General features: G+C 36.5%; 1 protein-coding gene and 1 long non-coding RNA gene across 6 annotated transcripts; one reads left to right on the forward strand and one right to left on the reverse strand.

The window, feature by feature from the left end:
• Positions 1-3,040: 3,040 nt before the first annotated feature.
• Positions 3,041-20,255, forward strand: LOC141427627 (lipopolysaccharide-induced tumor necrosis factor-alpha factor homolog). Of its 3 annotated transcripts, none has more exons than XM_074087247.1 (5): positions 3,041-3,136; positions 13,947-13,990; positions 14,826-14,888; positions 17,554-17,681; positions 19,119-20,255. In XM_074087247.1, exons 2-5 carry the CDS (start codon positions 13,955-13,957, stop codon positions 19,216-19,218), a joined length of 327 nt encoding a protein of 108 aa, XP_073943348.1. In that variant the 5' UTR covers positions 3,041-3,136; positions 13,947-13,954; the 3' UTR covers positions 19,219-20,255. The 3 variants fall into 3 exon arrangements, with proteins under 3 accessions (XP_073943348.1, XP_073943356.1, XP_073943340.1); XM_074087255.1 differs by lacking the exon at positions 3,041-3,136 and adding an exon at positions 3,137-3,223; XM_074087239.1 differs by lacking the exon at positions 3,041-3,136 and adding an exon at positions 3,431-3,461.
• Positions 20,256-20,286: 31 nt separating this feature from the next.
• On the reverse strand, positions 20,287-25,240 carry LOC141427647 (uncharacterized). 3 transcript variants are annotated; one of them, XR_012451343.1, is made up of 5 exons: positions 25,063-25,240; positions 24,380-24,579; positions 23,657-23,800; positions 23,377-23,478; positions 20,287-21,393 (listed from the first exon to the last, which is right to left on the reverse strand). It is a non-coding gene; the product is annotated as an uncharacterized lncRNA (long non-coding RNA). The 3 variants fall into 3 exon arrangements; XR_012451345.1 differs by having other exon boundaries at positions 25,036-25,240; XR_012451344.1 differs by having other exon boundaries at positions 24,848-25,240.

The raw sequence follows: 25,240 nt of genomic DNA on the forward strand, positions 1-25,240 counted from the left end.
CAATGTCATAGACAATGTTAACCTTTCATCGGCCTTTGACCTCCACCTCCCATGGTGACTACAACAGACGACTATCGGACGGAAAATACCAATAGCGGCCTTTTGAACTTACATTGGCAGCACTGTTGTTAGCGTCTATCCCTATTCATAAAATTGAAGTTCGTTCAGTGTGACCACTAACATATATCAATTAGTTTGTTTGTTTTTAAAATAAAATTACCTTAGGGCCCCATATACGGTACGATTTGTCTGTACGATCGATCTGATGAAAATCGTGACGATTGATCGTAAGAGCCATACACTGTCAATTCATCGTTACGATATTCATGATTGCATGGGATTTTGTTGCGATCTCCGTCCGACATCGTCTTGAATGAAGTAAATCGTTAACGATCTTGACATGCACTATCGATTCGTCGTTTCGATCGGTCTGAAGCTAAAGGTGGGTAAAGGATCTGAAGATTCAAAAGAGTCAGATCCTCAAGCGGATCCAATCCCTTAATGACTCCTTTCAAATCTTATTGACTCCGGAGTTACTAACTCCGACTGGATCGAGCGGCTCGCCTCACTCGTGATCGCCGTCACGCTCACTCACACTGACTCGCTCCGTCCGCCTGCTTTTCGCTCTCGCTCGGCTCGGATCGGATCGGCAGGGCTACTACGAAACTCGAAGTTCGTATCGTACCGTCCCTCTCGCTCTCGTATTAAATAGTATTAGTGTCAGAGGGACCGCACGACACGAACTTCGATTTTGAAGTTTCGTAGTAGCCCTGCGGATCGGATCTTGGACTTGGATTTATTATCTATGTTTGGTTGGTCGATTCGGTTCGGTTGTTCGTAGTAGCTCTGCGGATCGGATCTTGGACTTGAATTATCTATGTTTTTTCGTTCGGTTCTATCGGAATTCTAACGAACGAATTCTCTCTCTCACGAATCTGTACTTCAGTTCAGTAGCGGGCGGGCACCGCAGTACCGTACCGACACCGACCGACCGAACCAGCCGCGGATCGGATAGATAAATTAATAATCGCCGAAAGAACCGGAGTCAATAAAGGAGTCGGATTCAATAAGCGGATTCGGTACCGACAAGCTGGATCTAGTGAGTCAGATCACTTCGCGGAGTTGAGATTACCCATGTCTAGTCTGAAGCTAAAAAAATCGGTAGGTTTTGGTAGGTATCAATTCTCTATTACAGAATATTCCATTCCGCCCTATACACCAATTATTTTTTTTGTTTTACGGCTAACAATTCTTAGTGGCTTAGGAGGTTTTCCTTAACATTTATATTAATAATAATAATAATAATAATTTATTCATAAAAACATCCAGTTAGAAAATATTATTAAATGAATACATTAACATGGCATGGACACAGCATCAGCAACATTAAATAAAAAATAAAAAAACTACTAGTTACACCTACAAGTTATTATAACAAAACTTGGTCTTTATACTTAACTAGCTGTCCCAACTTCGTACTACTTAATAGGCAAACAATAATGTCGTGTTAATTTTCAAGATGTGGATTTTACTAACGTAATGAATGGGTAAAAAAATAATTATGTTTATTCCAGAGATCCAGCTACCTACATACCAAATTTCATGGTTAGGCCCAGTTATTATTATATTCAAGATTTATATTGTGGTTTCCCGTGGGTTGTGTTGGAATGTGAAAATACGGTATTTGACTATTCCATATGTTTACTATTAAACTACACAATTGTTATCGAATAGAAAACAATTTTAAGTATTTCAAATAATAAAGGTTTGAAATTCAAGATTAGACAGAGAAAGACATACTGGCATGTGACGTCACACGCCAGTACCGTCATACTTGCTGCATAGAGAAAAGCGTTTCAAGAGACTATAGATTTTTCAAAAAATCACTTTAAATCCTATTTTAACGATTTAAATTTTCTCTTCGCTAAACACTATCTGTATTTTCATAAAAATTAAGATATGGTTATTCAGAGTGTCAACTACCTACATACAAAATTCATGATTCTAACCCAGTGCTGAAATTTCAAGATTTTATCCCTATCCCGTGGGAATATCGGGATAAAAAGTAGCCTATGTGTTATTCCAGATGTCCAGCTACCTACATACCAAATTTCATGACTCTAAGCCTGCGGTTATTATTTCAAGATTTTATCCCTATTGTACCCGTGACAAATACCTAAAATTCTAAAAGTCTCCAAAGCGGTAATTTCGTGTGCTCTACCTTACCCATTTGGGATAAGGCGTGGTGTTTCGAGTTTTATACCTATCCCGTGGGAATATCGGGATAAAAAGTATCCTATGTTGTTATTCCAGAGGTCCAGCTACCTACATACCAAATTTCATCTAAGCCCGAGATTGTTATTTCGAGATTTTATCCCTAGGTAGTGGGAATATCGGGATAAAAAGTAACTATGTGTTATTCCAGACACCAGCTAGCCACATACCAAATTCAGCTCTAAGCCCAGCGGTTGTTATTTTGAGATTTTAATCCCTATCCCGTGGGAATATCGGGATAAAAAGTAGCCATGTAACATCTCATGGTTCTAAGCATCAGCAACAATTTTCAGCAAATCGGTACAGCCGTTCTTGAGTTATAAAGTTATAATAACACGACTTGGTCTTATATAGATAAGATAGTTAAAGTACAATTCAATAGAATCTGTCAATTTTCTACATATTTAAGACACCCTATCGTGGGCACACTTGATTATATGTATATGTTCCTGTTGTTGCAATTATCATCTAAAAGGAATCAAAAAAGAATAATAGTCACATCACAAAGCCTTAGGCAGCCCGGTGTTTATATTAGTAGGCTGGAAGTGTCTACAGGATTGTCAGATTCTATTGAATTGGAGTTTACATCCTTTTCAAGTAATTTCAAGTTGAAGTTTCTTATTACTATGGACATTTTATTTAGTCGTTATGGTTTTTTGTGTTTTAGAAATAAAAATAGTAGGTGTTGGTAGAATTTACTATGATATATGGTAGATTCGACGGTAAAAAAGTGGTCACGCTATCCGTGTCCCATCCCACCACTTACGTCACGTATTCGTTTCGTTCGTTTCGGTTTCGTATATTGACTTTATTGTAGTATTTGTAGTAGTGTAGTGTAGTCGCTTCGCTCCTGTGCTTTAAGGTAACGTGTACTTTGTTGGTAGCAAAATATTATTTTATGTATAAACTGAGTTTTATCCAAAGTTAAGAATACAAGAAGCTTGATCAAGTGAGTTGTTATGTATTACACTAATTTGTAATTTCGTTTTTAATTCGTTAATGATGCTACGTGGTGACCTTGAAAATGTTTTTATAGTATTAATTTGAATAGTCGAAATCGTCGAATGAATGCTTCTAAAACAGGTATCTTTTCGACTACAGCTGTGCCGGACATTGCTCACCTAAATATTATTTAAGTAAATATAGTGTCGATTTTCATCCCGGTTTAAAAATGTACGAGCTAAGTAGTAAGTACCTAGCTACCCAAGTGCTGTGTAATTTATTTCCCAAGACAATTTGTTAGTCAACTTAAAGCTAAGTAAATGCTAAGTTAATTACCATTATCCTTTAAAATTGATTTTTAAGTAGCCCCCATTGAAAAGTACCTTACTTACATATAGTTTTGATATGAAGTACTATCTACTACATTTTTTATTGTAGGTATAAATATTTCTCAAATGGGACTAAATTGTTAATAGCTCGACTAGTTTTTCTCGCGGTTTCGCTCGATAGTGTAATGTTCTCTTTGAAAGGTGGCGCCTATGTCTGGCAACTTGTATCCAAATTCAAATATTCAAATTATAAAAGGAGAATCCTTGCATTGGGTCTAGCCGAAACAGTTGTGGTACTCGAGACATGAAAGTAAAAGGACAGCGAAGTCTTAGTAATAGGGTCCCGTTTTTATCCTTTTTCCCTACACACCCTAAAAATAATTAATGTGAATGAACCAGTTTATTTTAAAGCAGTAGGTAGTCGAGTCACGCATAGTGTACCTACCTATAAGATTCATCGGTTACATATTTGAATATCGAAAGTTAAAATATCTACGGGTAAAATGTCGATGTTCAAAATATCGAAAATTAAAATATCGATTGTATCACAATATCGAAAGTTGTTATACCTATGGTCAAAATGTCTAAGATTGAAATGTCGATTGATTAAAATATCGAATGATTAAAAATATCGATAGCCAATATATCTAAGTTGTAAATGTCAACATATTTGAATGTCGAAAATTAATATATCGTACATACAAATCGGCTTTATTTATTGCTCCTTTCTCTTAATAGCATTTATTTTACATAATCTAGTCATTTTTAGCACTCGCCGGCCGCTGCCGCGGCACGCTCGCTTCGCTCGCTCGGCTCGTGCGTTGTTATGGTCACAGATTTAACCTAACCGAACCAAATATTTTTGGTAATTCATGTTCAATAGGTTAGGTTAGGTTAGTATGACGTCAAGGCGCGAAGCGCCTTAACTGAGCGGAATAGGAGCTCCGTCGACCCCTACACGTGATAGTTCATACATAGAATTTTCGATACTCTGTACTTCGATATTTTGGACTTCGATATTCAAATATATAACCGATTCATCATCATCCATCATCATCATCATCTTTAATTCTGTTTTACATACCTACACAAAAACAATAATTTAGCATAAGGACATGGGCACTTGACACTCGGCCTATGCGAGTGAGGTTTGCGTAGTTCTTGTCCAGGGTACCTGTACAAATTTGTAGATATTTATGAGTACTCTCCATATTCAGTGTAAGCAGAGCCACAGAATAGATAATAGTACCTACTAGCAGAGCGCTGCTCCTATCCCAAGCAATAAAATGTACCTATGCAGTATGGAGACGTCTTACCGGAATGATGTAGAAAGACGTCAAAAAAATATTTAATTACCTATATAAAAATATTCCATACCTATCTCTCGTATGTTTTTAAAGCACTGCCTAATAATATTATACATTACAATACAATGACTCTTTATTGCGCACCAGAAATAGTAAACGATACAGAAAACAGTAAGTATACAGAGAGAAAATTACAAAGTAAGCAAAAGGCGGCCTTATCGCTTAAAATATTAATACATAAAATAAAGCGCCCTCACTTATGTAGGTACCTACGTCGGGAAGTGGTCAGGACTTTTTATACACAAGATATATACCTACCTAACTATTAAGATAAGAATATGCTCTCAAAGCCGTAAAATAAAATTAGCTACTTAGGTACTGCCTATTTGGTTCGTCAGTAGGTGTAATGATTTTCCAGACAAACAATTTAATACCTATCACGTGAACTCGCCTATCTTCAAAAATTAATATCTAAAAATAAGGAGATTATGTTTGACGTTATCCGAAACTTGCATCGAGAAAAGAACACGAGAAAAAGATCAAATCCGTAAACAAGATGAAGACAGACCTGGGCATTTCTATCTACCGTTGTACCCTCAGTTTATCTCTCCGATTTCAACAAAATTTGGTAGGTAGACTCAGTCCATGATTACGAGCTGGAAAAACAGGGTCTCCAGATGTGTCCACAAAATATTGTATGGATGTGTCCGTTTTGTTACGAAGTTTTCTTAATATTTTTTATTTAAAAAAAATAAACTACTCATCCACAAATTGCTATTTCCCGGCCTCGGCAGTAATGTACTACCTTTGCTTGCTACCACTATCTTCCTCGCTAATCCTGCCGTGAAGCAGCAGTGCTAGCACTGCTGTGTTTAGGCGTGGAGAGTAAGACGGCCGGTGAAATTACTGGCACTTGAGGTATCCCACCATAGGCCTCCAGGTTCGTAACGCATCTGCAATCCCCCTGGTGTTGCAGGTGTCTATGGGCGGTGGTGCTCTCTTACCATCAGGAGATCCACTTGCTCGTTTGCCATCCAGTCGCAGAAAAAAAAACAACTTTTTTTCCTTGACTCGCTTTGGCGATGAGTGGCTTTCTTATTTAATTTGACTTTCTGAAAAAAATATGTTTTGTATCATCTATCATCTACTTAAATCGAAAGATACTTATTATACACATTACTGTTACTTACCTATAAATGTATGTAGAATTTTTGATTTAAAAATCATTATAGTCAAATTACGCGTTTGGTGAACTACACTAAAATTGAAAAAGTCTGAAAAACATTTGCAGGGGTGTTTAGTCTAAATAATCTAACCATCTGCTAAATTTGAGGACACGTACCAGGGTGGAACCTTTGTGCGACTTATGTCATGCTGACATCCCATACATATCTGCCAAAGAAATCATAGCGAAATTGGTTATGAAAAGGTTCCACCCTGGTACGTGATTCAGTTTTCTTGGCTGTATGTGTGTAGGCCCTACAGCTACACACTGTAATACACTGTAGGGCATAATCTCTGGAACTACAGAACCGATTTTTTTTTATCACTTATAGACAGCTACACATACACTATTCCAGATTAATATAAAAACTACTTTTATAATATCTGCAAATGCCTATAGGTAGTCATTCACGATGACGCGTGCCGTGGTTCTTATTACAATGTCATTAATGACTAATTTTGACTAAATCACGCGTCTTCGTGGATGGCACTAGATATAGCAATGCCATTAACTCTTAAACATAAAACGCTACGCTCTTGTAAGATTTATCAATTCTTAGAACTGTGTGCGGCTGTGTTGGCACAATAGAGTGCCACTTGAGCTGTAGTTCAGGGGTTCCCAAAGTCACCTAGTTAGTTAGTAACTGCGTGCTTTATCAAGTATCAAGTTTTACGTGATTAGAAAGCACGAGCAATGTCCGACTAACAAACCGTATAAAAACGAAAGCTAGTCGTCTCTCGACAAGTTTATCAGTTCACTACAAACAGAGCACAGATCGAATTCTTTAGTCACAAAGCTTGCGGGTGACGCAGCGCAGTTTGAGAATCCCTGCTGAAGCGGCTAAAGTACCTGCCTAAAGAAACACAGGGTCGTATTCAAAATATAAACACTCGAATCGAAGTACCTACCTACGCAAAGAATTGCAGCTTGGTCTGCATTCTTAGTATTTTACGTTATCCGAGACGCTGTGTTAGCACAAGTTGTGTTGGCACGTATCTAAAAATTTCGAACCAACCAAAATAGATTATTAATTTGACGCAACTCTGTTTTTATGGGTATTTTTAAATATTTTGTATTCATATAAATGTATGGTTGGTTGGTTTTTTAGAAAAATATCATTATCCATTGGAGGATAATTTTGCCAGTGTCTAGTAGGTGTTGCCGTTGTACGGTAAAAAAAATCTATAAAACGAGATATTGTATATATATATAAACTAGATGAAAACCCGGCTTCGCTCGGGTAAAATGTATTCATAATAATGTTTGAAAAAAAAATTGGCCAGTGTAAAGAGTTGTCGTACACTTATCGAAAAATCTGACTTATATTCCCAGCCTTAATATTAACACAAACACTTTCACAGCTAACCTACGTATCGGTATTTCACCAGTAGATAGTTCTCCTAAATCTTATTTGCCCAAATAATTATGATGTCTCTGTCTCATAATCAAAGAAATTAGACCTAAAGGTCTACGATATACGGTAAGATCGATCTGATGCAAAGCAACGAATCGTACCGTGTGTGGGGCCCTTAAGAGGTCACAATGGAGAACGAAATGCAAACCTGTGACACCTGTGACACGTGATGACGTGACCGTGACACTAACGCCGGGATTCATAGATCGTTCATCCACCATTACCTCTTATACTTCTTTCATATTTCGTTTTCTAGAATTTTATTACCTACCGTACAACGGCAAAAACTACTAGACACTGGCAAAATTGTCCTTCAATGGACAGAGCCATATTTTTTAAAGAAACGCCACTAACGCCACTTTGATGTGATGACTTTGACATGTTTACTTCGCAACGCCATTATATACTTAGTAATTTATTCAAGTTTATATTGAAAATACTTGATAATCCGAATTTTCCGCCTACAAGTTGTCGACTCGGATTGACTAATTTTTTACGCTCTTCAATTTGATGTGCATTTCGTTCGAGTCTACCGTACCCCTTGACGAAAATATTGTTGTTGTTTCTTTAAAAAAATATGGCTCTGTCCATTCGAGGACAATTTTGCCAGTGTCTAGTAGTTTTTGCCGTTGTACGGTAAAAAAAATGTAGAAAACGAAATATGAGAGGTAATGGTGGATGAACGATCGACGAAATTATTAATATAGATAAATGTATGTTCTATTTCTGAAACCTAGATTCTAAAATGACAGTCTGAAATGTCAAATGTCTAATGTAGCCAGCATAAAACGAACAGTGCTGCTCCATGATTTCGGTTTCCGATATAATTGTAAATTATCGGTAAAACGTATATTTTATGATAAGTAACAAAAATAACATTAAAGCATTCAATATTCTACTTTCTATTATGAAAATATAAATGCACTTTTACGATAAAGTGATAATATCTAAGTACTTACAGGTAAAAATACAGTGTTCTTTGCATATTATCATAGTCGCATCTTATGTTGACTGTTAGTCTGTTAGACCATTCAGTATGCTGCATAGCGATAGAGGATACATATAGGTACAGTTGATTTTAGTAATAAACACGAGACGACGAAGGGACCATCTCAATACCGTCGTTACATCCAAAAGTCACCAAAAGTCAAAGTCAAAGTCAAACGGGCGTAGCCAAACTTTAATATCAGTGAGCTTTATCGACGGGGTGTGCAGTCGATTCAAAAATATGGACTTATCTAACCCTTCAAAAATATGTAATCACAGAATCTTATTCCGACGTAATAACTAAGGCCGTGGTAATAGTACATTGTGTCTTAAGAAGCCCGAAGTCGAAGACTGAGGGCTTTAATGATTCGATGTCCGTAATTCTAGTACCGCCCGTGCGACATACAATGTTTTTCATCACATTTGCGAGTAAATTTTTATATTTCTAAAAGAAAAAAAATAATTGTTCCAAATGTTGGCGATACCTTAGGCTGCGCTCTTGGCAGCGCTGCCCTCCCCCTCGCCCTCCCCCTCCCGCAGCATGCGCCGCAACGTGCGTGTGCATGTGGTCCTGCTAGGGCGTGCAAAACCGGTTTTCCGGTTTTGCTGAAAACCGGAAACCGGACAATATTTACCGATTTTTCAAAACCGGTTTTGAATCACAAAACCGGAGTTACCTCCGGTTTTTCTGTAATTGATTGACGTACATTTTGATTTAAATCAACTTTTTTCGAACGCTCTAAGAAATATATAATTTTGAGTCATCGAATAATATCCGAAATCCGAACGCAACCTATCTATACTACTTACACTCCTACCTCCGCCCGTAACCCTCGCATGCACCCGCAACCACAGGATGGCCAGGCCACGCCGTACAAAATATGCGTTCTTGAATCTACATAGGCACGACGACGTCTGTACACGCGTCAATGTGTGCGTAAGATATACAGGGCTGACTATTGCAAAACCCTATCGATACTAATATTATAAATACGAAAGAGTGTTTGTATGTTTGTGTGTCTGTCCGTCTTTCACGCCGTAACGGAGCGATGGATCGACGTGATTTTTGGCATAGAGATAGTTTATGGGCCTGAGAGTGACATAAACAAAAAATGCACAGTTCCCGAGGGAACAGCGCGCGATAACCGAATACCACGCGGGCGGAGCCGCGGGCAAAAGCTAGTAGTACTATAAGTGCTACCAATGACATTAAAAAGTACTTATATGTGGTATGGCTTAGATATGTGAAAATAAATGTAATGGATAATCTTACCTATTTCGAGGGTATTCTGGAAAAACAGAATAAGTGCATTTTTTTTTTAAAGCTACATATATAGGCATACTCAATGTTTTCTGCTTTATTTATCTAGCAAAACCGTATAAAAATTAATATTGTGCAGTGCACTTATCCGGTTCTGCCAGAATATCCTCGATTTATTTAAACGTACTTAAAATGTGTCTGCGTATTTTAAGCATTATTATTTTCAATTAAAATAGATATACGTCTACAAACTTAAACGAATTATTCGGTAGGTAGTTATTTCATTTTAGATTAAAGTTAAGAAAGTAATTGAAAATAATAATGCTTAACGTAACTGTTTTTTTTTAACGCAGTTGTAATGTTCTGATTATAATATATATTGAAAGATTGTAATAAATCCAAACTAATATTGTAATTATAATAAATATTTTTATTGTGGGTATATAAACTATCTAAGAATATGATTTAATTTATCAAATTCTACCATTACTACCATAATAAAAAAATATTTAAAAACATTGCCAAAACCGGGGAAAAAACCGGTTTCCGGTTTTGGGCTCTCAAAACCGCAATTCAAAACCGGTTTTGAAAACCTTCCGGTTTTGCACGCCCTCTCCTGCAGCAGCGCGCGCAGCACCATCAGTACGCACATTGAGTCATTTACCGACCACGGGCTTCATGACAAGCACATTAAGGTCGAGGGTTTTATTTGGGGGGTTGCAAGTTGCAACCAAGGTAGCCTGCATGTTACGACACTGTTTACAAGCAAGTGTGATGAAAAATATTTTTGAGGGGTTTGAACTTGGAATAGATACATACCTTTGCACTTGACTGTGTACCTACAAGAAAATAAAACAAAAAAACATGGTCAATACAATATTTATGTTTTGAACATATCAGTTAGCTCTGGCTGGCTACGCCCGTGCTAGATCGTTAAATACAATCTTTTATCAAGGATTTTCCATATAGGTAGTTGATATTGTTGATTGAGTAACTTTGAAATCCGTGCAGGTCAACGTTTTTTTTTTTACCATTTTTCAATCTCAAAATTATTTTCGTTTCCATGAACAGTGAACATGCATAGGAGTCATATCCACATGTTATAGGGAGGACAGTTAACACAAAGAAATTTGCTTTGATTCTGAAAATATTTTCTACCAAAACAGTAACTGACAATATGTGGACCTTATCTTAACGAAAAAAAAAAACGGCGAAGTGCGAGTCGGACTCGCGCACGATTATCTGTACAACATTAGACAATAGCAAAAAAACGGCGTAAAATCAAGTTTGTTGTATGAGAGCCCCCCTTAAATATTTATTTTATTCTGTTTTTACTATTTGTTGTTATAGCGGCCACAGTAATACATAATCTGTCAAAAATTCAAGTATCTAACTATTACGACTCAAGAGATAGAGCCCTGTGACAGACTGACGGACAGACAGAAAGACAGCGGAGTCCCAGTAATAGGTCAGTTTTACCACCTGCCAGCGGTATACCGCCTAGTCCCTACAGTACCTACCTAAGGCAATACGTTACACTGGTGAACTTTTTAGGGTTCCGTACCCAAAGGGTGCCAACGGAACCCTATTACTGAGACTCCGCTGTCTTTCTGTCTGTCCGTCAGTCTGTCACAGGGCTCTATCTCTTGAGTCGTAATAGTTAGACACTAGGTGGTCAGTTTTACCACCTGCCAGCGGTATACTGCCTAGTCCCTACAGTACCTACCTAAACAATAAGCAAAGATCTCTGCAAGTGTTAACCATCTGTGAACATAAACAAAAGATAAGCAAGCTCTTTAGTTGTATAAAAAAACTCCGTTGGCTTTACTCGTATTTCGTCCCATGACTTTGTCGGTCGACTCAGGATTTCTAGGAATTTATTGACCAAATCTGCATTAGAGTTTCTACCGAAACCGATGCAATGCGCTGTGAAATGCCAAGCGCGCTTTAAATTCGAGAAACTTATAGGTGAAGTGTCATAACAAATGACGTCCACTGTGAATTCAAACCTGGCATATAGTGGTTATTGCTACCATATAGGTACATTCAGGTGCTTGCACGTGGAAGCAGTATCAAAGTATAGCAGTAGGTCTGTATTCCTCGTAAATGGTCATGATTCATGACATGAGTCAAGCGACAGGACTGCTCTACACACACACACACACAAACATCACGACTGTAGGTATTCCCATCCCAAAGCAGTAGGCAGAGCACACAAAACGTTATAGCTTCGGAGCCACTTAGCAATTTTTGGTTTTTAACCGACTTCAAAAAAAGGATGTTATCAATTCCGTTTATTTTTTTTGTGTTTGTTACCTCAGAACTCCGTCATTTATGAACCGATTAACCAAATCAGGATCTGATGATTGGAAGGAAATCGAGGGAACTCTTCAAATATTGCAGGGGCACCTATGGTAATTTAGATATATGTATTTAGTAATAACTCGTGCATTTGCTCTTGAAAATCCATTTGGTGAAGTGGAACTGATGATGAAGACCACATTTGACCAACAGAACGACATCTCAATAACAAGTACTTCACGGGTTGATTTTTAATTACTTTAACACAGTTGCTAAGCAATTTAAGCTAATCGTAATGCATTTTGGTGAAATGAAACGGGTGATGAAGCACCAGGACTCCTCAATAATGAACGTCTATGCATCGGAAAAAGCAATTTTTCGTAAAAGGTGACGAGCAGTTGACATTAAACTATTGTAACTTAGATATTTTACACTAAAAAGCGTGAAAAACAATTTTATAACAAAAAATTGAACCGACTACAAAAAAAACCATGAAAATAATTTTCTACCAGTCTGAAGTCGGTGCCTCAGCACGAGCCAGCAGGAGTGGACCTATATTCGTCTACTACCTCGCCCACATACTATAATATATTGGGCTTCAATCACTTCTGCTGGCTCGTGCTGAGGCACCGACTTCAGACAGGTAGAAAATTATTTTCAAGTTCTTTGAATTCGGTGAGCCGGAATTCCATGAATTTTAGTGATTTGTAGCCAAAGTGCATCTCACAACGATTTCATTAAGCCCAAACACGGCATAGTTATATTATTTTATCAATCGGCCAGAGTAATACATATATAATCTAAAATTAATAAAATTTGTAGTCGGTTAAAGTCGGTCTGTCTGTCTGTCCGTCTGTCACAGGGCACTACCTCTTAAGCCGTAAAAGTTAGACACTTGAAATTTTCACAGATTATGTATTACTGTGGCCGCTATAACAACAAATACTAAAAATAAAATAAAGTTGCAAATTAAAGGGGGTCGTCATACAAGAAACGTGTTTTTTTCAGCGTTTTTTGGTTGCTAGGCGTTATTAGTCGTTGCTAAGGCGACCGAGTCGCCTAGCAACGGCTAGCTTTTTCGTTTGAATATTTACCTTTTAAGTTTGCGATTTTAATGATGTCGATAGTATAATATAGTGACTGTCTGATTGTGTTGTTTTGATTTGTTTTTGAGCAAAATTAATAAAGCAATTTATGAACCAAAAACCTCAATGAAGCCAACTTAGATAAAGCGCTCGCCAAATCCACACCGTATAATCACTATGTTTAGGTACCTATTGTTTTTTACACAAAAAAAAACATACTAAGTATTTAACACTATTTACAAGGTTTATAATACAGTTTAAAATATATTCTCACTAGTCGAGCTTCTTATTATTAAACTACACAACATACGAAGTCCGCTGAATTTCTCGCGAATGAACCGCGCTGACAGCCATTTTTTTTTCTGCCGCGGCGCTATTTAGCCTCTTGCACCTAGTGCTTACATTTTGGTGATATGTTTTTATTAACTTGTAATGTAATGTAACTAGTTATGTTTGTTCGGGTGGAATTAACATTTCAACTTAAATTTGAAGTGATCTTCAACCGATTGAGCTGAAATTTTGCATGCATGTATAAATCGGATGACAATGCAATATTATTATGACGTAGAGCTGATCTGAAGATGAAGTTAGATGTTGGCCATAGGAACTCGTAATAAAACGGCACGACCGCATCGATTTTGGTCTCATTTGATTCGTCTTGGCTACCTACTTTGGTAACCAGGGGCAAAAAGTACCGCCAGCAAAAAAGCTTGTATTGAACTAATGTTTTTAAAACATTGTAAGTCGTACGGAGGTGCGGAACCCTTCATGCGCGAGTCGCTCGCACTCGCACTTGACCGATTTTTTTATTTTATTTTTAGGTCCAAAGATGAGTTCGTCGTCACCACTGGTTCCACATTATCAGGTATTTTGCTACACCATCAATTGATATACCTTTTGTACCTAAGCTTTCAAAGCACGATTTCTCAAAGATTATGAATAAGACTAGCGAACTGTTGACCAACTAGTAATCAATTTCTAAGCTAATAAAAAAAAGTACCTAACTTTACAGTGAATTGCAAATCAATCTGGTTTTGAGGATTAAAAGTGTACCTATTCTAATTCTAATCTAATAAACTTAAAAAAAAACACGGAAATAAGTAAGAAAATAATGTGATATTATTAAGGAGATTTTCCACCGGCGAGGCGAGACGAGAATTGAAATTTATTGCATTCTCGCTCGCCCGCCGCGAGGGCCGCCATAAAAAAATCCATTGTCATCTCGCCTCGCCGTTGGAAAATCACCATTATTCGCTTTTTTCCACTAATTTTCGTGTTATTTTGAATAATTTTCGTGTCTGTTCATTTTAGTTTGAATGCAAGGTGAAAACTAGTTTCGATATATTTTGATTCTGGCCAGTTTCAAACTTCTAAAAGTAATCAATTAAAATTCGAACAATTTTAATCAATTATAAAAAAAAAATAAAAAATTTGTAACTCGCAGGAATCTTAACGGTTCCACCAAGACTATTCTGCAACTTTATTGATATGATCACATTAGTTACTATTTATTTTGATCACATTGTGATCAAGTAACGGTGCAGAATTTTACGGTGGGGTCCCTCATAATACCTGAAGTTTCAAAATTTCCAAACAGAATTATGTAAAACATTAAAATAAGTCAGTTCCCTGTGAGTGGCTTTACGAGAATTAACATAAGAGTAAGAGGTAGAGATACATAACGATCTTGTTTGATGCAGAAAGAAATTGTTACCAGCATGAACTCCGCTCCAATACAGTCTGTTCCTGTCTCCAAGCCCGGGGTATGTATTACCTGTTTTCTAGTCATACCTTTAAAGTCGTACCCTAACATGATTTTGGCCGGTTTTTATCATTGTTATGTGAATAATATTATTATGTGATAAATGTTATTTGATCTATATTTATCATCATTATGTACAGACACCTGCATTAATATCTGCCATAACAGAGCGTTCAAAAATATCTGACATCTCCTACCGGCCATATAAATAGAGTGATAGCAGATATTTATGCACGCTTTATTGTGTTGCGTCAATTGGTGCTGGTGACTGCAGGTATAACATACAACGCCATAGCTGTCACATAATACAGTAGTTTGTACGTTGGATTACCACGCAAGCACAGTCGGATAAAAGTCAAAGTCAAAGTCAAAATATCTTTATTCAATTTTGGCTATAACAAGCACTTACGAATGTCAAAAAAAATCTACCATCGGTTCGGAAAAACCTCTGTTGAGAAGAATCCGGCAAGAAACTCAACGAGGTATATTTTTTTAAACAGATTTACAAATTATTAAATGATGGTGATATAAAAAGCTACTTATCAATAACATTGATTAGCGTTAACCGCCGGTTAAATCTGATGCCGTCTTCGTCTACTCGAACAAAACAAATAGAGACGGCATCACACCTAACCGCCAGGTATTTTTTGTTTATTTTCAAAAAGTAAATTATCGCTTGTTACGTTTCAGAAAATGCCTGGTGATCGGATTGTTTTCTTTCTTGCATTTTCATACAGCATATTAGTTAAGAGTATTACATCCTCTATTAATCTAATAAACGCAAAGTTTGAGAGTGTGTAGGTGTCAGTGTGTATGTTAGTTACTCTTTAACGCTCGACGGCTAAAACAGATTTGGATAAAATTTGGCGGATACTTTAGATTACCTAGATAGTTTTTATTATGCAAAATTACGTAGTCCTCGTACCCGCGGGATAAACGCGCTACACCTAATATACCTAAATATTTTTTAAGTTCTAATGTTGTGTGATTCGGATTGTTAGCTTATCGCATCTATCGCAGAATCAAACCGTCACTAAACAAAGTTTATAACCTCTCAAAAATTACACTAGAACTGTACAAAGCATTTTCTCAAAAATGTCCGTAAAAGTTGACATTATTCTTTACATACCGGAAGGTGTAGTGCATGTTTATGGTCAGCGAAAAATTAAAAAGTTAAAGATTGCAGGCTCGCTAGCTCGACAATAATAAATTAGCGCACCTGTAATAAATTTCAATTTTTTTTAAGTTAAAAAGGCCATGAAATGTTGACACAAGTCGTATACAGCCAAGTCTAATGGCCGGTATCAGATTTTTTGCTAGAACTCCGGACTTTTATTATTGGGTCTGAAACCTGAAACAGCTTGTGGTGTTATGGGTGGAAAAATACACCTGCAGTTAATTTTTAATGAAAAAAAAAAGCCGGGAAAGCATAAGAAAAATATTGGAATAAAATTAAATTATATAGGTAATATATTTTGAGAAAAAGTTTATTCTATTTCAGAATGATTCACCATTTTTGAGAAAAGCTTTATATTAGTCTCGGCTGGAATAGCAATAGCTGGCTTCATATTAGTTCAACGGACTCGCAAGCTCGTCCGTTTAATACTCATACTCAGCCAGCAATTGCCTACTTCCACGCCACGACAATAATCTACTATAAACATAGTTTAATTTTGCGAGCTGACATTAGAAGATTATTGTCGTGGCCTGGAAGTAGGCAATTGCTGGCTGAGTATGAGTATTAAACGGACGAGCTTGCGAGTCCAAGCACGCAATTGCTATTCCGCAGCCGAGACTAAAATTAAGCCTTTCTCAAAAATGGTGAATAATTTTGAAATAGAATAAACTTTTTCTCAAAATATATTATAACATTTAATTATATTCCAATAAATTTTACTTCTGCTTTCCCGCGTTTTTTACAAGCTTTTATTTAGTTTCACCTGTCCCGTTGTCTGTCTGTCTGTAGTCAAATCTTGCAAGTTAAATTCGACCATCTTTCAGTATTCGGATTGACTTGAAATTTGGCATACTAATGTAAACACGTGACAATACAATAATCTAGTAGTGACATCCTGATAGTCCAGCCAGGATCGTCTCTGCAGGACGGACCTCTTGAACGGTTAATGTTAATAGCATCGACTTGAAATTTGGTATTCAAATGTAGTTTGGGTGACAATACAAGTACAGTCAACAAAAAGTACAGTCAGCGAAAAAAGCTTGTAAGTATTACAAATAAAAATTTTATGGTTAGGTTATTTACATTAAAAATAAACTGCAGGTGTATTTTTCCACCGAAAACACCACAAGCTGTTTCAGACCCAATAAAAACAGAATATCTGATACCGGATACCGGCCATTAGACTTGGCTGTATACGACATGTGTCAACATTACCATGGCCTTTTTAACTATAAAAAAAAATTGTGATTGATTACAGGCGCGCTAATTTATTATTGTCGAGCTAGCGCGCCTGCAATCTTTTTAACTCTTTAATTTTTCGCTGACCATAAACTACTTTTGCACTTCACCTTCTGATATTATTATGTAAAGAATAATTCTGATATTATTATGTAAAGAATAATGACATCTTTTAGGGTCATTTTTGAGAAAATTTTGTTTAATGGGTGACGGTTTGATTCTCAACATTCGTTTTGTTTCGTGTCACTAGTTGCCGCTTCTGGGGCCAGAGAACACTCTGTACGACTGTCCGTTCTGCAACGCCAGCATCAAGACATCGGTGCAGTACACAAGCACGGCTCTGACGTACATCGCGGGGGCGCTGTGGTGCACGGCGTGGTAAGGGTCCCTTCATACTACAACCCTCTTTCATTCCACGTCCTATTAAATTTTCATAGAACTTAACGTTTTCAGTGAAAACAGTTAATGCTTTTGAGTTTACCTATTTTTGTCCAGAGCCAGTATCACAATTTTGCAAGCATATTACTTTAAATGCGCACATAATCTATCTACGTGTTATGGAGGGGTCATTCAAAAACCTTAGCAGAAAGGCCGTAGCTGGATAAGGGAACAACATCTGCCCTTGAGCTATTTTGACTTGCTTTTTTTTATTTGGTTTACTCACAAATATTACAAATATCACACAAAATATAATATGAAAAAAAAACGAGTAAGTAGTTCCGTAGTAAAACGGTAATAACTCAAAAAAACATTTTTTTTCTCCTAAACCAATAGATGTTTTTGAGTAGTTTCCGGGTATATGCCTAGTTCTACTACTGTAAATGTATAAATATCTAAAAAAAAGACTACGGAATATTGATTTTTATGACATAAATCATTGAGTAAAATTTTCATAACAAAAAAAAATTGAGAGCGACCGCTCTAAATTAAATGAATTTCAAACCTTTATTTAATTGGGAAAAGAACAAGCTGCACCAAAACCACTTAATGTAATTTATGGATAGCCCGTTATTTTTTAGATGGACTAATAGTATTTTATGCAATCTTTGTATAAGTGAGGTCTTAAAACGCGAGTTGGCTCGGGTAGCGATATGAGTCGCAGGCGAATATATCGCTATGAAAGACGAGCGTTCTAACACCAAGTTATGCAACGTTGTATATAATACTTTTTCTACGACTACTTTTAAATCATCAATCATCACTCAGGCTGCTCAGGCTAAAGACTTCCATTTCTAGTATTTCTACACACATCTGCGTTGCCACTGTCGCGTGAGGTTTTTAAGTGCGGCGTTCAAAGACTGTTATTACGGGCGTGAAAGCAAAGTTTAGATTAAAATCATATTTAATACACCCTAAAACAGTACCATAAAAATATCGAGCAACCACAGTGTTGCGTAGTCCCTTTTGTTCGGAAAAAAGGGAGTACAAAAGTTTCCGAAAGACAAAACTATCTCAAAACACAGACATTCATTGCCCCGTAACGCATAATTGCCATAATTAATTTCAGGTATTGCAAAATATTCACAAAATTATTCTGATTATAAATAAACCCGCGTAGCTCACCCAAAAACTATGAGATTTGACATTTCGGAGACCTCCGCTACACTCGGCGAATTCATACGCGATAGCCCTCTTCATAAGTGTGCTTTTATGAGCCATAGTCATAGACTTTTTCCCGGACTTATTATGTATATCATTGTATTTGTGTTCGTGGACCTTTAACTGTCAAATAAAAGCACAGGAGTAGAAAAATTATCTAAGAAAACTAAATTATCTGAAATCTGTACATAAAATATTTTTTTTTATTGTTTTCAGTTGCCTTTGCTGCATACCTCTCTGTTCGGACTCTACGAAGAATGCTGACCATTACTGTCCAAGCTGCCATAGATATTTGGGAACTTACAAGAGATCTTAGATCTTTCAAGTCTTTGTATGTTTCGTAATCGCTTTTTCATATTCGATTTTGTTATATTCGCTTTTCTTAATATCTTTAAAATTGTAAGTACAAAGTTTTTTAAGGTCGATGCCATCAAAAGTCACGTAAGTGACCACGAGGGTATTTAAATATGACTATTAGTTTCATATAGCGCGTCAGATTTAGTCTATAAGTTCAATAACGGCTTCCACTCATAAATCGTAGGTTGTTATCTATCGCACGTATAATCGCAATCGCATTTACAATATCTTTTTGTCACATCAGACATTACTCCATCAGTCAAATGGCGGTAGAGTAAAAAAAGTAATCAGATTGTAAGGCCGCTTGTCGCGCGTCTATAGACGTCCGTTGTTTTCACCGGACATCGGACCGTTTTTTTGCCGGGCTTGTGGTGTTGTATGGCTTACAATGAATGTGTGTAGGTACATGCACCGGACACTTGTCCAGCTACTTAGCCAAACAACACCACTAGTCCGGCAAAAAAAAAACGGTCCGTTGTCCGGTGAGACAACGGACGTCTACAAGCAGCCTGACTACGATCGTATTAGACAATAAGGCCTCTTAGCCTCTCGTATGTCTAGACACAGATCGGTGCCAAAGGTAAGGCTATCTTTTTCCATTTTTATTTCAATCTGCGAATTTGGTATTATTTTGTAATAAAAACGAGATTTGAATGCAGTTTTTTTTACTTCTGTCATACGAGGGGTTAGTTGGAGTACATTCATATTTGTCATTAATTATTTGAAAATTATGAAAACCAATATTTTCCTGATGATTGTTTGCAACATTAATTTTCAGCTATAAATCAGGAAACTAAAATAATTAAGTAAATGTGATCTCCAGTGCCATTGTTGTTCTGTTACCCAAATACTCGTAACAAATATATTACTAAGCTTTTAGATATTATAAGTAATTGTATCTATTGTGCTGTGTGCAAGCATTTTTTATATCTTTTCGGTATGTGTTATTTACCGATAATTTTTGCATTTGATTTCTAATTAAACTATGATTCAGTAGAGTTGTTTTTTTTTAATAAAATTGCAGGTTTTTTACCTAATTTACAACGGATATTATTTCAAATAGTTTCGTCAAACATAGTTTTTTCTTTAACTCTAGTAATGCGTCCTTTGACGTGGTAGCCGAGAAAGTGTGTGTTATTTTGCATAGTAAAACAGTCACATTTGTAGTTTTATTGCAGGAATTTACTTAGGTAGGTACATACTCGGAAGATATATTGTTATTTGAAACCAACTCGGTAGATTTTACATTAAATAAGTACATCATAAGTGTTTTGCGCTTCTGCTGCTGGTGCCAACCAAAATAAATTATTGCAGTGACAATTTATAATCGTATTGGCCCATAAAAAACGTGAAGAATATACTTAATTTATATGAAATTACACAATCGAGATAGATCGAGATGGTACTGAGATTTGGGGCCCAGATTTAAGTGATTTTACAAGGTTATTATTACATTAATCTAAAAGAAAGCGCCCGCATGACAAATCTCACGAAATAGTGATCTATACCTGTCTGTATGTTTTTGGTCACAAGACCCGTAGTCTCATATAATCTTATAATAGGTATTATACCTACCTACTTGATAGAAACCTGTTGGAGGCGCCCTAGGCGTCAAGTTGTCAAATAAAACGCGACTGGCCTTACGTTAGAAATTATTTTTTATTAATATAAAAATTTGTATGTTTGACTAACCCCGACAGCAAATACGCTAGCGACTCGTTTTTTTATTTTATTGTAATAATAATAACTTTCATGTCCACAGTATATACTTATAATAATATAAACAATTTTATCGAGTCAGGTGTAGTTATAAATACATACATTTAATTTCTATTCTTTATTGTCAGATTCTCCCAGCCAGAATCAAGGCGGACTCTAGTTGTGCATTGTGTGATTTAGAAGACGTACTGGGTTAGTGAGGGCCTGTAGTAGTCGCGGGCGGCGCATGCGCCGGTGGCGTCGCGTTGTATATCTTCGCCGTTGTTGGCGTGTAGTCTAGACCTACACGCCAACAACGTCCGGACTCCGGAGGCGTACGTGCAATCATCCTCGTCGCGCCGTGTGCACAAAGTTACCGCTACGTCTAGCAAGGTGCCGTCCCACAGGCAACCATAATACGCGTCCATAGAATCCACTGGTTCCGTATGAAAAAAAAAATTGACACTGTGCACTTCAAATGTCATACTAAACATCTCGCTTTAAATATCCCAAAATCGTTCTAATATTGTATCCACTTGACAGTCCGGAGCGCGCGACCAATATGTCTCAAACCGTCCGGGATTTTTATTGCCGGACGAAACGCACTGTGTCCAAAATTTTTTAACTACAAGGTTTTGAATAAAGATGAAATACCGAGACGTAAATTGATGTTTACTCATTCAAATACTATTTATAAAACAAGCATGTAATTTATGATTTATTCGCAAAATCAAGGTTAACGACACTAAAGTATCCACGGACGGTTTGAAGCATTTTGGTTTTGGATACCATGGTATCGTCGGACTGTCAAGTGGATAAATGCGAAAGTTTGTGAGTATGTTTGTTACTGTTTCAGGCTGAAACGGCTGGACGGATTTGGATGAAATTTGGTATGAAGATAGCTGGACATCTGGAATAAAACATAGTGCTAGCGGTACGCCAAAAAATGCTGCACATGGTGTTAAAAGCATGGAAATCGGAACGATTGATCTTTAGGCCATAAGAACCAATTTGACCCGTAGCACGAAAAAAAACAAAAAAGGAGAGGAGTTATGACGTCATACAATACAATATACAATACAATTACTCTTTATTGTACACCTGAAATAGTAAGCGATACCTACATAAAACAGGTACACAGAGAAAATTACAAGGTAAGCAATAGGCGGCCTTATCGCTTAGGAGCGATCTCTTCCAGGCAACTATTTTACAGAAAGAAGGAAGGACTAGTTCACAGCAGGTGGTGCATTAACAGTAGATCAGAAAAATTAAAATGCAACAAAAACACATCTACACATACACATTATCGTACATATTATACATGTCTAAAATAAATATAGGCAATGGGATAATCAGCCACATATAAATTAATGAATAAGGGGCTGTTTCACCATCCATTGATTAGTGTTAACTGGCGGTTAGGTGTGAATAATGATTCAACCGCATCATATCTGGAGGAGCCCAAAACTTGGTATGTTTTGAAAATGATTTTTGTTTTAATTTAAAACAAGTGACTAAAATATAATTATGTGATATATTTTTAGAGTCGGCTTAGTAAGCCCTTTTATTAGATACCACACACGATAGGTTTCAGAACAAAAATTTTATTTTTCCCATACAAGTAAAAGATGACGTCATAACTCCTCTCCTTTTCTTGTTTTTTTTTCGTGCTACGGGTCAAATTGATTCATATGTCCTAAAGATCAATCGTTCCGATTTTCATGCTTTTAACACCATGTGCAGCGTTTTTCTGAATTTCGGGGCGTACTGCTAGCACTAAATATAGGCTACTTTTTATTCCGATATTTCAGCGGATAGAATCTTGAAACAACAACCGCTGGGCTTACAATCATGAAATTTAAAATGATTGTTTTGAATGTAATGTCAATGAAAAACCACAATCAATTTTCGGGAATTCCCACAGGAATTTTTAAAATCCCGAAATTTCTATTCAGCTGGATCTAATGATTTACGTGTGCGAAGCCGCGGGTAAAAACTAGTACAATATAATAGAAATCAAATGAGCGGGAAATCGAAACTAGAGGGAGGGATATTTTAAACATAGCAACCTCAAAATTGGCCTTTTCAACGCCAACTTTAATTGAGACAATTGAAAAGTACCTACCTAATCTACAGTTGAGGAAACTGAAACACATACCAGGCAGGGTGGAACCTTTTCATAATCAACTTTGCTATGATTTCTTTTGCAGAAATGTCAACCTGACATTAGCAGCCCAAAGTTCCACCCTGGTACAGTTGAGTCCAAAAATATGGACTTATCTAATCTTTCAACCACTATGTACCACAGACTCTTACTACTGTAATAAGCTTGTGGTAACATATTTTTGAACTTTACTGTTGTAAGTGATTTAGTTTCCTGAACTGTACATACAAAACATCCATATTTAAGGTTCCGTACCTGAAGGTTTCAAACGGAGCCCTATTGCTGTTGCCGTCCATCCATTGTCTGTCACACAGCTTCCAAATATTCACAGCATAACATTCTTGTTGACCTGAAGCCCTTCAAATTGCAAAAAATATCTATGATTTCAAGGCGAGCTTAGCGAAAATTGACCGACCCCATTGAGTTAGGTATTATTTTACTAACAACATATCCATATATTAATAAATCAAATGTTTCATGTTATTTAGTGATAAACTACAAGTGGAATTGGTAGAAGCATGGTTACAAAGGTTACCTTTTCAGTGAGGCACTTGAAGATGGCAGGGCAGTGTGATCTGGCTCGTGAGTGGTGGCCAGTGAGCGGGAGTGTGAGCAAAGTGGGGCGGCTTGCATAGTCCCACATTGTTATTGTGTTGTGTCAGTTTTCATTATGAGGTATCTGAAAGTCAATTTAATATTTGGATGTCATGTAAGTCTGGAGCCCACTAGCACCATACATTAGTTTGTTAATAAAATAAACCATTGAAAACTGTTTTAATTTTAACGTTTTCTGTCCAGGAAAAAAAATAAGGCTGGAATAAGGCTTGTTTTACCAAAGCCAGAGACGAGTGGAAGGAGAAAGGGGACACCTTTGCCCAGCAGTGGAACACCGTATACGCTATTTAAAAAAAAGTCTTCTTTGTCCCAATTAATCACATAGATAAATGAAAAAAAAAAAAGCATTTTGCATAGATCTTGCTCATCACACTAGATGTTAAAAAATTCTAGATTTTTTTAAGCAGTTGTGTATTAGCTAATAAAATCCAAAAATATATTGATTTTTTTATTTTTAAGAAATTGTGTTTACAAGTACCTTTAACATTTAACGGTAAAAAAAATCTTATGAAATTAAATAATTTTAACTTTATAAGTAATAATTATAATATTCATTTATTTCCAGTAACAATGACTCATAGAAAATACAAAAAGAAAAGAAAAAAAATACACATCATAAAAACAAAATATAATAGGTACTTACCTAAATTCCAGTGGAGAGTAGCAGCAATTTTAAGGGCAACCTTTTTTGTGTCAGAGGTGCAAAGAAAATGGATCCAGGGCTGCCAGAGTATGGTGGCGTCAGCAGCATGTCCAAGTCCACAGCCTGTTTGCTGGGCCTCTTCCAAATCTTGGTCTGCATCAACAACAGGAGCTCTAAAATTAAATCCATTCCAGTTGGTTCTGAAATAAAGCAACATTTAAATTAGTTTGTGGTTTAGGTATAATGATTGAACCAAGCAAGATATGGGTTATTTTAATAAGATAATAGTAATAGTTTTCCAAGGTTATATCTATTTAGGCATGGGTCGCTTAGATGTTTCTTCAGAAGATTTTGATCCAACAGAAATTCAAACCAAAGAATTGGATCTGGCGGCATAGACACCGTGCCCAGCCAAAGTAAATCCACATACATTCTTAAATTCGATAGTAAATTGTAAAGTTTATTCACCTTTTCAAGTGAGAGTTAATTTTTCAACCACGAAAAATTAATTTGCTTTGGCTTTATTTAAATAATAATAGTAAGTTTTAAGTATAAATCGCAAACCAATCCAATGCAGTCCAATGTAAGCGATATATTAAATCTAATAGCTTTTTTGTATTTAAGGATTTTGATTCAGAGTAAACATTAGAACGAACTTTTAACAATTGGGAGACGAGACTCACAAGTCGTGCCCCTGCTGTATCGTATGTGTTATATTATTATTTATCCTCTATAGCTTGCATTGCAAATATATATAAATTAAACGTAAGTAATGTAGAGTATTATAGAGTAAACAAATCTTATTCGGCTCGGCTTAAGTTTTTATGAGTTGAGTGTTGAGTGAAACACCCACAGACAGAT

The sequence above is a fragment of the Choristoneura fumiferana genome, chromosome Z, assembly GCF_025370935.1.
Source record: "Choristoneura fumiferana chromosome Z, NRCan_CFum_1, whole genome shotgun sequence".
Taxonomy (NCBI): Eukaryota; Metazoa; Arthropoda; class Insecta; order Lepidoptera; family Tortricidae; genus Choristoneura; species Choristoneura fumiferana.

What these genes read in the sequence shown, in the direction of transcription:
- LOC141427627 (XM_074087239.1), top strand. An exon ending in TTCCTGTCTCCAAGCCCGGG is followed by an intron (nt 14,889 to 17,553) that starts GTATGTATTACC and finishes TCGTGTCACTAG; the next exon opens with TTGCCGCTTCTGGGGCCAGA. An exon ending in GCGCTGTGGTGCACGGCGTG is followed by an intron (nt 17,682 to 19,118) that starts GTAAGGGTCCCT and finishes TATTGTTTTCAG; the next exon opens with TTGCCTTTGCTGCATACCTC.